This window comes from Eretmochelys imbricata, chromosome 14 (genome assembly GCF_965152235.1).
Source record: "Eretmochelys imbricata isolate rEreImb1 chromosome 14, rEreImb1.hap1, whole genome shotgun sequence".
NCBI lineage: Eukaryota > Metazoa > Chordata > Testudines > Cheloniidae > Eretmochelys > Eretmochelys imbricata.
In genome coordinates, this window is record NC_135585.1 from 26,197,732 (window position 1) to 26,212,967 (window position 15,236).

The window sequence follows — 15,236 nt, forward strand, 5'->3', positions numbered from 1 at the left end:
ATAAGCAGTTAGACACCACACACACAAATGCATCTGCATGGGCTTGAAACAGAGTATTTGACCAGATGCTGAGCAGTTTCATTGCACTGTCTCTGGAGCATCTTGTCCCAAAATTCATCTCCTGTTGCTGTTCACTGAACCAATGATTTCTCAGAGGCTAAAGGAAGGGTAGGGGCTCCTAGATGGCATCTCCTCCATAGGAAAGACCAAAGCCTTATATATATATATATTCATGGCCAGCATAATCTAACATTGAGCTCTGGGTCAACAAAGGGTCTTAGGGGTTGCCACACCTAACTTTTAGGCACCTTGAAAATCAGTGGGCTCCATAAAGGCTGAGATAGGCACCCAAGTTCCCTATGGGGCAAGAGATAGGTGCCTGAGAATTGGCTCAAAAGCCACCATTTTAGGAGGTGTGATGTCCTGATTTTTATCAACGTGAGACAATGAGCTGGCCATGAAAAAGGGACATCCTGGCCAATCACGGTGCATGAAGGCATGGCATTCATAAACATATGGGCCAATGAAGATGAGCCGTCATCTACACAGAGGTCACAGTCTCCCAGGAGGCTCCACCATCAAAACAGAAAGTAGCTCCTGGATATCTTCAGGAAATTTGCAGTGAACTGAGCAGATTGGTACAGCAAAAGCATTCTGAATACAAAACCTGTCTTAGGAGCTTTACGAGGCTATTGTATTCTTTAGGTCCCATGTCTCATAAGGCTGTATTCAGAAGAAAACCACAGCAGTACCATTACCCAAATAATTCCCCCTTGCCTGATGAAGAATTAACTCATCCAGATTAAGATGTGCCAGTCTGATCCAGATCAGAGGGTCTGTCTTACTACCCACTAACATTGCATTGAACATCACCCCAAGGGAATCTGCAATTCCATTGACCAGAGGTTGCTGAGCTAAATCTCTTGCAAGTGCAAGAGGAACTTGGACTAAGCAGCTTTATAGTCGCTGACCCTGACCACAGAACTTGTTCCTACTTATCTGCCCATGCTGAGATTCACAAAGGAGACTCAGACTCGGTATTGCAATGCCTAACTTTTCAGTGGACTCCTCAGCCCCAAGTTAGGCACGCAGGCTCCCTACACAATGAATTGCGAGGGTTAGGTACCCAAAAGAGGGATTCACAGAACCCAGCATGCTGAGCAGGGAGCCACTTAAGCTAGCCAGTAGGAAATGCTGAGGAGAGGGGTGTGGACTAAGTGAGTTAGGTGCCTAAATCTGGGCCAGAGGGAGGTCCACCACTTACGTGGGATTCTCAACCATGAGCTCTCTCCTGGAGTAGGCATCTAAGCCAGATCAGCCGTTTCTCACACTCTCACAAAACTGAGGCCCTGGTGACTGTGTCCACCTTACACCCAATAGCCCATTGATTAACGCACTCTCTGGGGATGTGGGAGACCTGGGTTCCAAACCCCACTCTGCCTGATTTGGAGTAGGAACTTGATCTCTTAGGTGAAGACCTGAACCACTGATTGATAGATTCAATCTTTCTCTGGCTCAGTGAACAGTTAATTATTTATACAAGTTGGAACAGTTTCAACATGAAAGGCTGAGAGAGACTCCACTCAGAATAGCTTATCTATTCAACTCCCTGCACCACATCAACCAGAATAGGGATTTGAACTTGGGTCTACGTGTATCAGTGCACTAACCACTGGGCTATTGGGGGAAGGGGAGGGCACTGCTATGATAACTATGTTTTATATGGGGCCCAATCTATTAGGCATACTCTGAAATGGGCTCTCAGCATGCCTACCAGATTGGGCCCAGCTGAGGAGACTGGCAAGAGGAAAGGCTAAGTTTATGAGATGCTTGGTGCCATCAGGATTTAGGCAGATCTGCATATGCACACCAACAGAAATTTAGGCACTTGCGGGACTTTATAGGTAGAAATGTAGGCCCCTAAAGGGTTAGCCAGAACCTGAGCAGAGGTTTTGTGAATATTAGTGGCACCTAGATGTTGGACTTAGGCACCTAAAGGGGCAATTAGACACCAAAGTCCCTCTTGTGAATCGAGAGAGTCCAGAGTCTCCAGTTGCCTTCCCCTCATGAAAAATGGTGCAGTCCTGTTCTCCCCTGGTGCCCTATAGGCAGCCCAGTTGGCTGTGTTGTTATAGCTAAGGTGGAGCCCATTCTTTCTAGTTTAAATACCTATTTTCATCTTCTGATTCATTTGTTTTAGGTGTCTCTTTTAAAATGAGATATTTGGTCTCAATCCAAACGGAATTACTCGAGAAAGGGTGCAGCAGAATTTCCTTCTTAGAACCCAACTGTTCAGATAGTTTTTCCTCTCAGATGATTCAAGAATGGCTTTGCCTTGGAACCTCATTGAACAGTGTCGTCTTTGCAAGGCTTAAAAAGCATCAGCTTTGAAATAAAATTACGGACATTTGAAAGTGCACAATCTACACGTTGTTATTAGTAAGTAAAGTGTACACTGTTCCAGCAAGGTGCTTGTGGTCTGACAGGAAGTCTGTATGTTTTAAAACAGGCAAGAGATTTCAACCAAGCCTCGAGTGGTATTGCAGGGATGGATGGAAGCATGAAGGGTTCTGCAATCTTGTTGCTTGGGTGAGGATAACTTTGAGGAGGTTTATGCAATGGACAGACAGCTTTGAGAAAATTTATCAATGGGGTGAGTGAGCTGCATCTTGGGTTTCTCACTGTGGTAGGGAAGCAAGCGGATTGCATCAAGGGTCAAACTGGTCAGTCCTTAAAGGAAGTCCTGTAACCTTGGCACTCATTTTTCTGATGGGTTTGGAATTTGTTTTCTTAGGCTTTTAAAATATTTTGAATAACAGCTAATTTCTGTTCTAGTCTGTTTCAAAGTGCGATGAACTGATAGACACAGATAGTGCCTTCTAAACGCATTTCCATTCGTATTGGACTAATGGTGTAGCTGCTAAAACATCAACTTCTAATTAGCAGGTGTAGTATTTGGAAGTGAGTAACAGATCTAATGCTGTTACTTTCATCACAGTGTGTGCCAATACAAATAATTATGCTAGCCTGAGATGATACTGAGCTGCTCTACACTCTGTGTGCCTGGTGCTCTTCTTAAAGAATGGAAGAATGTCTCCATTTCAACTAAAAATTATCCCAGCAAATGTGGCTGTGAGTATTTCGCTCAAAGGGAGAAGAGATTCTGTCAGAAAATTTGCCTTAGGTTTTTAAACTGGTTGGACACATTCAAAGTCCCTAACTAAAGGAGCTCTTCAGATCTCCTAGATTCTCTGCGTAACTTGGCTTTGGGTAACTTGAGCATAGCCATGGACACCTGATAAGATGCACAGTAACTTATAGCTCTTTGGTGAGAGACACTGACAAGGAGCGAAAATAAATTTTCAGAATTAAAAGGTCAACAGCTTTCACCCAAGATAAGTTCAATGCAACCGACTAAAGTATTAGTTTCTCCTGTTCGGTGTTACCAACAGTTTGCAATGGACAGAGAACTGCTACCATCAAAACCACTAGGTCAAATAGAACGTAAAATGAACATTATTTACTATGTATTTGCGTAGTGCCTACTATGCACAGGGCACTTTCAAACACTCCAGGACAGTCCCTGTTCTGAGGAGTCACAATCTAAAGGCAGAGCTCGGGGAAGAGGCATAAAAATAGGCAGCTTATAAATGACGTATCTACAAACGAGCCAGCATCAGTAGAGGCAAGGTGACAGAGGTGGGTCTGTAAGAATGTGGCTAGGGTAAGGGGATGAGGCACTAGAATCTCCCTGCATTGGTCCGTGCTGTGTACTTTATACAGTGCCTGTGTGAGGGTTAGTGCAGACTCGAGCTGCACCATAGGGTGAGCGGTGGGAGAGATGGGGCCAAGTGCCCTGCAGGCGTGCACCTGCTGCCCCCGCCCTTCTAATGGCACACTTTGTGCCCTGTGTGGTGATCCAGCTCTGCAAACTGATGCAGAGAGGGGGGATGCTATAATTCCATCTCCTCTCTACTGCCTTTGTGGTGATTTTCCCTGGGCCACCCCTCTCCCCGGCTGATGGGATGGGAATGAATAACAAATACCTTTAACTGAACCAAAGAGTGTTCCTGAGCTGCAACCAGCCTGTAACTGCCTTCAGTGTACAGGCTGAGATTCTCCAAAGTGTGCAGCGTCGGCCTATCTACTGCCATTCAAGTCCATGGGAGATCTACCATTGACTTCAGTGGGAGCAGATAGGTTAAGGGTGAAACCTTTGGCAAATCCACCTTTCCCCCCCTTCCCCAATGGTTACGTGTGTTTCACTCACACGTTCCCCCAGCTGCCCAACTGTCCATACGCGGTTGGGAGTGCTGACATGAGAAGCTTTATCTCACTGTTCAGCATGGCATCCCTTCCACAGGTTCACATGCAGTAAAAAGCGAGCTGGAAGAAAGTATAACTGCCTATATACACTGGCGCCTACGGATTTTCAGCGAACGCACGCTTTGTGGTGTCATATGATATTGAGAGGTTCTCAGGCAAAAAAAACAATGCTTGAATTAGTGTGTAATGAGCTACAAGATAGAGTTCCCTGTTGTTTTATCATTTGGTTACATTAATCATAAGATCTTATAGAAAACTTTGGGTAGGGCTAAAAATTACCTACAGATACACTTCTTGGTGGATTTCAAGATATTTTGGAGGTGGGTTTGTATTACTCAGTCCTGCAAAGATTTACACGTGTGCTTACCTTTGTGCATTGACTTCAGTGACTGTACTCGTGCACAAAGTTCAGCATGTGTACATGTCTTTGTAGGCTCCAGGGGTAAGTGCACAGCGGGAGGTTGTGTGTGATGTTTATGTAGATAGGGGAATGAGAAAGGCTGGACTCTGTGTAATTATCTGGGGAGGCAATGTTGGGTTAGACTGACATTCCAATCATTAAGTAATTAGTTTAATTTATAAAATTCTAATTTAGTATTGTCTTTGGTTTAACTATAGCTGACAGTCTCATTACTTTTGATTATGATAAAGTATGACTGGCAAATCCATATAGGCCTGTATTAAAGATCCATAGTTCCATATTGGTATCAAATGACCTCTCCGGAACCAAACAGTAAAGAATTAGCATTAATTTGCCACTGTGCTAAGACTTAGGGTTACTGTGATTTGATCTGTTAGTGCTTGACACAATTTAACAGTTAATGTTAAATTAATAGGTTTGCAGCTTTTAAACACTATAATATAACCATTTTTATTTTATTTTCTGTAATTTCTTATTTAACTTGAAATTCTGAGTATTAACACATAGATTTACTAGAATTCTTGAGCCTGTACCCAAGCCTGCACAAAGTCACCTGAAATACAATGAATATGACATTAAAATATGAATGAAAATTGCTTATAGTGATCTTTACACTGTTTTAACCCCTAATGCTTTTGCATCAGCCTAATTTTTCCCCTCCTTTATTTCATCCCATTACTCTCAATTAAATCCCATATCTCACACTCCGTACTTTCTCTCCTTCCTTTGTATTTGCACTTTTCTAATACAGTACTTTCAGACTGGCATGCCCACTCTTTACTCGTTGCTCCCACAAGCTATTTTTAATCTTTAAATACTTAAATTTTTCATCATAAGGACAATTGGTCACATAATTAATGAGAAATAAATTAACCAAACAAACCAACCCTTTTACAGGTCATACATGGCTGTGAACCAGGTGATTTTTGCAGGAGTAGTAGAGCAGGAAGAGTAAAGGATACAGTAGAGGTCACTTGATTTCTTAGTGTTGGTATTTACATAGCTCGCTAGTACAGTATTTTCTTTGTACATGTTTATGAAGGTTAGTTAAACTAAAGCTGTGCTGTGTAACTGCAAGTGCTTGGCGGTAGGCTCTCACTGGAGAAAAGGACGAGGTACAGTACAAGAGGCTGGAGGGGGAAGAGACAGCTGTTCTCTTGTGGTGCAGGCAGCAGAAGAGGGCATATGGAAGCACATGTTGTTTCAGCAAGAAGTTTGTTAAAGCCATGTTGGGTGCAAAGTGTCTCCTTAATTCTGCATTTCCTGGTTCCCCTGTGGGGGCTGTTCTGATACAGAGTGAGGGTTCGTATGTTAAGCACGTTGTTTATTTTGTTCTTGCTCAATTTCCTTTGTTTTTACTAAATCTTGTTCTTATTAAGAGATATGCTGTTGAGTCTGTAGAAGCTTCATCCAGTCCATCCTTGAGAAGAGAAGCCACTGGCAACCTTGAAAAGAGCAGAACAGAAGGCAAAAGAGGTTCTGGAGCCTGAATCCCCACTCTCCTATAAGGCCTGGGCAAAGATGTTCCCTTCCCGTGAGCTGTGTTACTGTTGGGCTATGGTGGGCAAACACCTGGGGAAATGCTGACAAGACCGGACCAAGGAAGAGATGACAGTTGGAGTTGGGGTCAGGGCACAGGTGGAAATAATATTGGCAGAGGGCTGTAATGAGCAGCTCTGACTCTGTGCAGCGGTATTTGAAAAAGCCCCCGCTGTTGCAATTCCTTTAGTAGTTTGTTGCTCCTGCCAGCTGAGCCCACATGTCATCGACAGTGAAGCACACGAGTCTTGTCCTACAAACATTTTCACTGAGTTAAGCTACATCCACCCATGATTTTATGCTTTCACCAGCTTTGCACATCATGAGCATGGTGGCCGACTGGTTAGGGGCACCTCTATGTGACTGTCTCACCCCACTGCTCCATCCGCTCCAGCTATTTTTGCACTTTCCCCGCTGAGGGTAACATAACTCTCCCCGGGGCCAAGAGGGCATGTGGACACGCCGTTTTGGGGCTACATGAAAAAGTTGCACTTGTTTCACTAAAGGTGAGATTTTAAACCTGGTTTCTGACACTGACACCTATCCCTGGGTGGATACTCTGTTTCCAGTTTAATTGAGGCTATTTCAGTTTAGCTATGGCAATGAGGAATGAAGCTTTCAGGATTCACAGAGACTTTCACAAATACTCAGCAGCTCTCCAAATACTTGTAAAAACAAATAATATCACTACACAAATCAGAGCGAGCCTAAACGAGACCTTTATTTAGAAAAATCCTCACAAATCCATTTTCTGGTTATTTGAGCGCTTCTGGAGAGAAGAGTCAGTGACACAGGTAGTTTCCCTCAGGCTAGTCAAAAGCATTTTTTCTTGAGTCTATTCTATTTGCTCTGTTAATATTTTTCTTTCTTTTTTCTATTCTTACACAATCACACAACACAAAGTCTGGACACACGACAGTAGCCTCCACTCCCCACCATACGGGTCCATGTGAGCATCATCAGACTTTTTTTAAACATAATGATTTATAAAGTACATGAAAATATCTCATATGTCTAAACAAAGCCAATTCAATTTTACAATAGGCAGGAAACACGTTAGATTTAGTATTGGGGATGAAGTATGGATCAAGTCTCTCCAGAATCTGATGCTGCAGCTCATTTAGGACTTGTCTACATGGTGAGTTACTATGTGGCAAGCCATGGTGTGAATCTATAGAGCACCAGTTTGCCCATGCAGTAACGGCCCATTTGAACACTGCTGCAGTGCAGGGAAAGTCCCAGAGTGCAGCTTAACCTAGAAGCCACACTCCAGGTCTTTCACTGCACTGGAGCAGTGTCCACACAGTGAGTTACTGCAGGGCAGACTGGTGTACTGTAGTTTTACGCCCTGGCTTGCCATGCCCTAACGCACATTATAGACAAGCCCTTATCTGCTACACATAAATCTAAGAGGTAGGATAATTTAAAAGAATGCCTGGGCCTTGTTTGGGAGAATAGTTCAACCAACTAGACCGAGACAATTGTCTTAAGTTAATGGCTGAAGGGATCAAGCAAAATGTGTTACTTAAAGGATGTTGTTGGCATCCTTTCGTCTGCAAGAGACGATAGGAATTCCATCCTATGGTGTAGATGGTTTGCAATGTCTCATGTGACTGAATAGTCCAATCCAAGATTTGCATGGTCTTTGGCAGTTATTGCAAATGTATGTATCTTGGTTGGGAGCTGCTTGTGTCCTACATGCACTTTTCTCTTCAAGCTGTAGGAGCCAGCTTCTGTCATGGACTTTAATACCCTGATGGAGACGATGGCGCCACTTGTTATGATCACTTGCCAAGATTTCCCAATTGGTCAGGATCAATTCCAAATTCCTTCATATCATGCTTGCATGCGTCTTTATAGCAAAACTTGGGATGTCCTGTTGTTCTTGTTCCCTCTGATAGCTCCCTGTATAGCATGTCCTTGGGTATGCGTCCATCTTCCAACCTACTCAGATGGCCCAACCAGCGCAGTTGTCTTTGCTTGAGCAGGGCTGTCACACTTGGTAAATTTGCCCTTTTAAGAACTTCTGCATTGGCGAATTTATCTTGCCATTTGGTGTTGAGTATGTGGTGCAAACACCATAGATGGAAAACTGTCTAACCTTTTCTCCTGATGAGCATAAGTTGTCGATGTTTCCATACCATACATGAGAGTGCTGAGGATGCAAGCTGGGTACACTAGTATTTTGGTCTTGATGGTAAGCTATGAGTTGTTCCATGCTCTTTTTTAGTTAGTCTGCAAAAGGTGGTGGCAGCCTTTTCAATGTGAACATTTAGTTCTTCATCCAGTGAGAGGTCACTGTAGAACCTAAACAGATTTTAAGACCAGTGGGGACCATTAAGATCTTCATCTAGTCTAATCTTCTGTCCAAAACAGGCCATAGAATTTCAACCAGACACTCTTCCATTGAGCCCGGTAACTTCAGTTTGGCTAAAGTATATCTTCCAGGAAGGCACCTAGTCTGGATTTAAAGAGGTCAAGAGATGGAGAATCTACCACTTCCCTTGGCCATTTGTTCCAATGGTTAATCACCTTCAATGTTAAGAATTGGTGTCTTATTTCTAATCAGAATTTGTCTGGCTTCAGCTTCCAGCCGTTGGATTGTGTTAGACCTTTCTCTGTTAGATTAAAGAGCCTTTTAGTACCTGATAGGTTCTCACTGTGAAGGTACTTACTCACTGTCATCAAGTCACGCTCCATCTCTTTTTTGATAAACTAAACAGATTGTGGTCTGTACATCTCCCAGCATTTTCTCCAGCCTTCAGATAATTTTTGTGGCTCTTTTCTGCACCCTCACCAATTTTTAAACATCCCTTTAACAATGTTGACACTAGAACTGGGTGCAGCATAGCAGTATTGATCTCACTGATACTGTACACAGAGGTAAAATCTCCTTCCTACTCCTACCCACTACTCCCCCGTTTATAGGCCCAAGAATCACATTAGCCCTCTTTGCCATAGCAACACACTGGGTTTACCATTTATGTCATCTAAATCTTTTTCAGGGTCCCTGCTTCCCAGCATGCGGTCCCCAATCCTGTAGACATGGCCTGTATTCTTTGTTCCTAGATGACTTTTCTGTGGTGCACCTACCACAAAGTGCTGCAGAGCTAAGGGAAGCTAGTCCCTACCTGTGCTGGCTGGCAGTGTGCTGCACCCCAGAAACAGCCAGCAGGTCCAGCTCCTAGGCAGGGGAGACCAGGGGCTCCGTGCGCTGCCCCCGCCCTGAGCACCAGCTCCAAACTGGGGGGCTTGCAGTGCCTGTGGGTGAGAGTGGCACGTGGAGCCTCCTGGCCCCCCTGCCTACGACCCAGACCTGCTGGCTGCTACTGGCGCTTGCGGCCAGCGTGGTGCCAGGACAGGCAGGCAGCCTGCCCCTTAGCCCCCCCCACCGCGCTGCTGACTGGGAGCTGCCCGTGGTAAGCCCATGCCCCAACCCCAAGCTCCAACCCTGAGCCCCCCAAACCCTGAGCCCCCTCCTGCACCCCAAACCACTGATCCCCAGCCCCATCCCACACTCCACACCCCCAGTAAGAGCCTCATCCCCTCATGCACCCCCACCCCCCTGCCCCAGCCCAGTGCAAGTTAGTGAGGGTGAGGGAGAGCAAGCCACTGAGAGAGGGGGAATGTAGTGAGCGGATGGTGGGGCCTCAGGGAAGGGGCGGGGTTAAAGTGTTTGATTTTGTGTGACTAGAAAGTTGGCAACGCTAGGCGAGGCTCACCAGCAGGGAGGGTAAGGTAAGGAGCAGGATGGAGGAGGTGGGGGCTCGTGGGAGATGGCAGCACGGAGGGCTCCCTTGAGGGCTCTGGGAAGTGGGACAAGGCTCACCAAAGGAGGGGCAAGGAGCCTCCGGAACTCCAGTCTCACCCATCCAGCTCCTTACCGCTCCTTGTTGGCAAGCCTGAGGTCGATCCACTTCCTGAAGCCTTCAAGGGAGCCCCCTAGCATGCCCTCCCAGTGGTAGAGGGGCTCCCTCAAGAGCTGAGGCTCCTGGGAAGGAATGGATGTAGGGCTCATGGGCGGGGAAGGTCAGGCTGGTGGTGGTGGTGGGGACACCTGAGTGGGGAGAGGAGGGTCAGGCTGGAGGTGTGTGAGGCACAGCCATTGTCCATCTGTTCTGTGCTTCACGCCTGCCCTCTCTTCTAGCTTGGCTTTCCTATCCTGCAGGGGATGGGGGCGGGAAGCTGGCAGCAGGAGCTAGGAGTGGAATTTCCTGCTAGCTCCATGGCCAACCCAGGGCTTAAGGGGTGGGTTGGGGGAAGAGGCCCATCCCCTGACCAATCAGGGTTTCAGGTCTTCACAGCACTGCTGCTGACATGTGGAGCAAGGGGCTTCTCACACACACATAGATCCAAAGGGGAGTCCAGGCTCACAGGGTTAGACTTTCTACATCAAGTCAGACATGTCTAAACCCTTACATCTAAAACTGAAAATACTCTTGCTTTGTGTAGCCTAGGTATGACCTCCTCAACTATTCTCATGGACAGGCACTCACTTTGATAGCCTCATTTACAATATTTGGATCTATACTAATCCTTAACTCTTCTGAGTTTATTACAGTGACAATAGTGTTAGACCCACTCAGCGAGTGTTTGAATTCATTCACTAATATCTAATTTACCTGGTCAGGTCCAGCTTTTATTTTCTCTTTCAGTGCTAATCTGATTTAAGTGCACATGTCTTTTGGGGGATTGCCTCAATACGATGTATCATATCCCTAGTGCAATCCTGTCAATTAACACCTCATCATAGTCTCTGTCTTTTGTGTCCTATGCCGTAGACACGTTCTACCTCTGTTTGCAGACTGATCTTCAATCTAAGCAGCTCCCAGTTCCACTCTTCCACATTTTACTAAGTGGCATCTGTCCTTGAAGAGAGACACCAGTGCGCACAGTAGCTTTGCCACCTGGGCTCATTTTGTGCCTGCTGTATGAAAGAAGCTTCATTTCTATTTTATTTTACCATTAGCTAGTCTCTAATAATTTTGTACAGACCTGCTGTGATTACACAGTCACACGTATCTACTTGGAAGTGTTGCCTCCCTGTTGTGTGCTGTGTGGATGGGGAGAAGGGTAAGAGAAGAGTTGCTCTGACATAGCGTGGGGATAGAGCAGAGGTGCAGCAATAACAGCGAGAGGGGTGGAGAGAGTGTGAGTTACTCTTTCCTTCCCCTGCCTAGCCTCTGTTAGATCCTGGCAACAATGGATCTTGCTGCTTATTTCACTCAGCCCCCAAGGACTAACCAGGCAAGCGACTCACTTCAAGGTCAGACCCCAGTGGTAGTGCCGTCCTGTACACACTATGAGGCTTTTGGAGGAAGCAGCAGGGTGCATTCTTTTACAAGATGCCTTCATAGTTTTAGCTGAGCTCAGTTTACAGGCATTTCACAAAAATACCGTAAGCACCACATTCAGCTTCAAGTGTGGATCTTGACATTAATTGAATTTTGCACTGCTCATAGTTATAGCTAATTTAATTTTGTTCTAAACCTAGCAGTGCATGGTCCTATGAGCTCTCAAGCCCCATTCCTATGTGCAGCATTTGATAATTGGCTAAGTGAGTAATGTGGGAGGCTTTTCTGAAACGTAGGGCCAAAACACTGTAATACTGTACTAGATTTGATAGATAATTGTTCTGCTCTTGTATGTGTTTGGTATTGGAACTATTTTAATAACCTAACAATTAATGAGCAGGAGAACAACTTGTTTATAGCTTGACAGGAATTAAAACCACTCAAGCGAGTCTGCCGTTTTCTTAAAACTACAGCAGTACTCTCATGTTCTGTCTTCAAATTGCCCCTTTCTTATAGTATTAGTATTCTGAAGGATCAGTGCTACTCTCTAATCCTGCTCTCTAGATAGTATGCTCCTGCAATATGGCAAGCTTTCTTATGTGTGTATGTGTTTATGGGATTGTGTGAAGTTGTGAGTAAGTCTGCAAGGTATATGTGGTGGGGGGCAGAAGTGTTGGCTTGAGGGTGTATTAATACAAGGAGTTGTGTGTTTGTGTGTGTGCATGTAGGGATGGATGAGGTGTTTATGAGTGTTGGGTGTGGGGACTGGGTATATGTGATTTTGGTGTTTGGTGATTTGCCTGAGGGAGTTGTTTGTGTGGATTAACAGTGGGAGTGTAGATATGTGAGATGGAGGTTTAGGGAGTAGCTGTGTTTGTGTGTGTTAAGAGGAGATTATGTTATTATATGTTTGTGGATTAAGCATGTGTTTGAGGACTGTCTGTACCACTGCATGAGTCATCTTTATGCTTGAATCGATTTTCCTCTGGAAAGACAATACAAGGATAGGAGGAGAGGCAGCAGAAAGAATTTTGAATTATATGGTCCCTGTGTAACATCCTCCATTAGTAAGTAACATGAGCTTTTAGGATGTGATACATTTCTATGGGCTGAGCTCTGTAACTCAAGTATTTGCTCTATTTACTTTAGAGATCACCAGGAATGTCTGGGGGTGAAAGAACAAGGGAAAGAAAGGAGGTCCCAGCACAATGCCAGGGGCAGGAACACCTAGATTATGAGAGTTTCAAGGTTAAGGCCAGAAGGGTCTTAAAGCATTTCTTCATAAACTTCACAGCCGCCTTTGATGTGGATAAATATTATTATGGCACTTTTATAGCTAGAGGAATTGAGGCAAAGCAATACTAAATAATCTCCCCTAGGACATTCCAAGAGTCAGTGGAAAGCCAGCAATAGAATTTTGGAGCCTTGGATCCAGTTCTCTAGCTGACCATTAGGCCAGATTCCCTTGTCAAATTATTTATAGGAGATTAATTCATATAGCCGGTAAGACATCAAAAATTTCTAATTATATCTAGTCATGTCAAATGACAATTATGCCTTTAGTTAAGTATGCCACACAATACTTTGCCAGAGAAAGGTTAGCCAAAAATGCTTTGACTGAAGATCTGTTGCAGATGCAGATCAGACCCTATAAAAGCACCCCTGGGGAAAAATTTGCCTTGTCCTTGCACAGAAAGCTTCAAGGTAAGCGTATGGAGGGACCTGGGTTTGTGGAGAGGGGAAATTTCCCCTGCATTTCACGCATCCAGCTACATTCCTGAAGCCGCTAACACTAATTTCCATGAGGGATTGGCTCTGTTAGCAGTGATTTTAAATCTGCTTTTCAAAGTGCCTATATATTTTCAATCTATCATTTGTTACTGGAGTTTCATGCAGCAATAAGAAGGGAATTTCTATTTCTATTTTACAGTATTGATCAGCTTCCAGACTGCATACTATCCACCTGGCATCACAAGAGGTAAGATCCTGATTTACTAATTCCAAGGGGATAGTAAGAGACTATCTAGGGTGGGGTTTCTGTATAGCTGAATGGACAGTTGCTGAATTCCCCAGTATTTATGCCAAATGCACTACATATTGTGCTTGGGCTGTGTTGCCTATGGCGGTCAGGGTCTCCACGGTGACTGAACTTGAAGCCAGTGACTGCTGATGCTGGGCCGGCCAGTGCCCTGTCCTGGATCCTCACTTCTAACCAATCAGTTTGATCAGTTCTAGACTTTAGGTCTTTGATATGATTGTATCCAAGGTGCCTAGAGCCCACCAGCTGAGAGAATATTGCAAAATCTTATTCTTTTTCCTCAGATATATGTATTATTGTAACAATCATTTTGTCAGGAATTTGCTGAACCAAATTTTATTGAAGAAGTTTGTCATCTGAACATACAAGTCATTTTGTAACATGTAATACAAAGGCCTCATTTTCAATACTGCGGAGAACTCAGCAGTTCCCTGTTGTTATAAATCCATAGTTTATTTAAGAGCCTAATAATGGGTTTAGAATTCCAACTCCTATTTTTGAAAATCTTGGCCTTAGTTATTTTTATAAATTATATTTCAGCACATTTACAATTGTACTAAGCGTTATAATAAATAATTAAAATTGAACAGTTGCAATTCATTAAAAAGTTGTGTTATCCATGGTTTTTATTGTTTGTTCACTTTTTTTTATTGTTTGAATTACTGAGTGCAAAATAGCAAGCGTCTCCTCCATAGATTTAGGCCCAGATTGTTAAACTATTGTTCTGCTCTGAAATGCCTAACTGAATTAGGAGTCAAACTTCCGCAAGCCAATGGCTCATCAGGCTGATGTAGTTAAGGCATGTTAGTTTCATAGCTAACAGTACACAAGGGAGCAATGCAGCAGCATCATGTCTGATTACCTTGAGGTACACCAACCCAATGGAATGGGGAACAGTCTGCAGCTAAGTGAACTCAAGATGGTCTTTTACTGTGAAGCAGGCAAGATTTAAATCTTCAGGACTGTAGTTCAGAACCTTACTCATTCCTCACACCCATGAGGAGCCATACTCCCACTGATTTTCAACAGATGCCTTACAATTTACCCCCACTAAACCATCTCAAGGGTAGAAAATGTCAGAGGTGTCCCAACCGATGCAGAATATTATTGATTCATCAGTCTAACATTTTCTCCCCAACAGAGCTCACTGCTGAGCTGCCCTAGATAAACCGCAGCCATGTCGTCAGATAGTGAGATGGCCATCTTTGGGGTGGCAGCTCCTTTCCTACGAAAGTCGGAGAAGGAGAGAATTGAGGCCCAGAACAAGCCTTTCGATGCTAAGAATTCGGTCTTTGTGGTGCATCCCAAGGAATCCTTTGTGAAAAGCACAATCCAGAGCAGGGAAGGAGGGAAGGTCACAGTCAAGACTGAAAAAGGAGAAGTGAGTAAAAACAAGGAGTAAGGAACAGCATTTTGTTCCTCCTCTGTTCTTAGCTGATAGAAATGGGTCTCTTCTTTCCTTCCAGACTTTGACTGTTAAGGAAGATCAAGTCTTCTCCATGAACCCTCCCAAGTATGATAAAATCGAGGACATGGCAATGATGACCCATCTCCATGAACCTGGTGTCCTGTATAACCTCAAAGAGCGTTACGCAGCCTGGATGATCTATGTAAGTAC

At 44.3% G+C, this 15,236-nt stretch overlaps 1 protein-coding gene across 1 annotated transcript in view; it reads left to right on the forward strand.

Moving 5' to 3' along the window:
- Positions 1-14,795: 14,795 nt before the first annotated feature.
- LOC144274301 (myosin heavy chain, skeletal muscle, adult) overlaps positions 14,796-15,236 on the forward strand; it is a 33,201-nt gene continuing 32,760 nt past the window's right edge. The window contains exons 1-2 of the mRNA XM_077833019.1: positions 14,796-14,999; positions 15,085-15,228. Of these exons, the coding sequence (XP_077689145.1) occupies positions 14,796-14,999; positions 15,085-15,228 (348 nt within the window). The remainder of the gene's footprint in view (positions 15,000-15,084; positions 15,229-15,236) is intronic.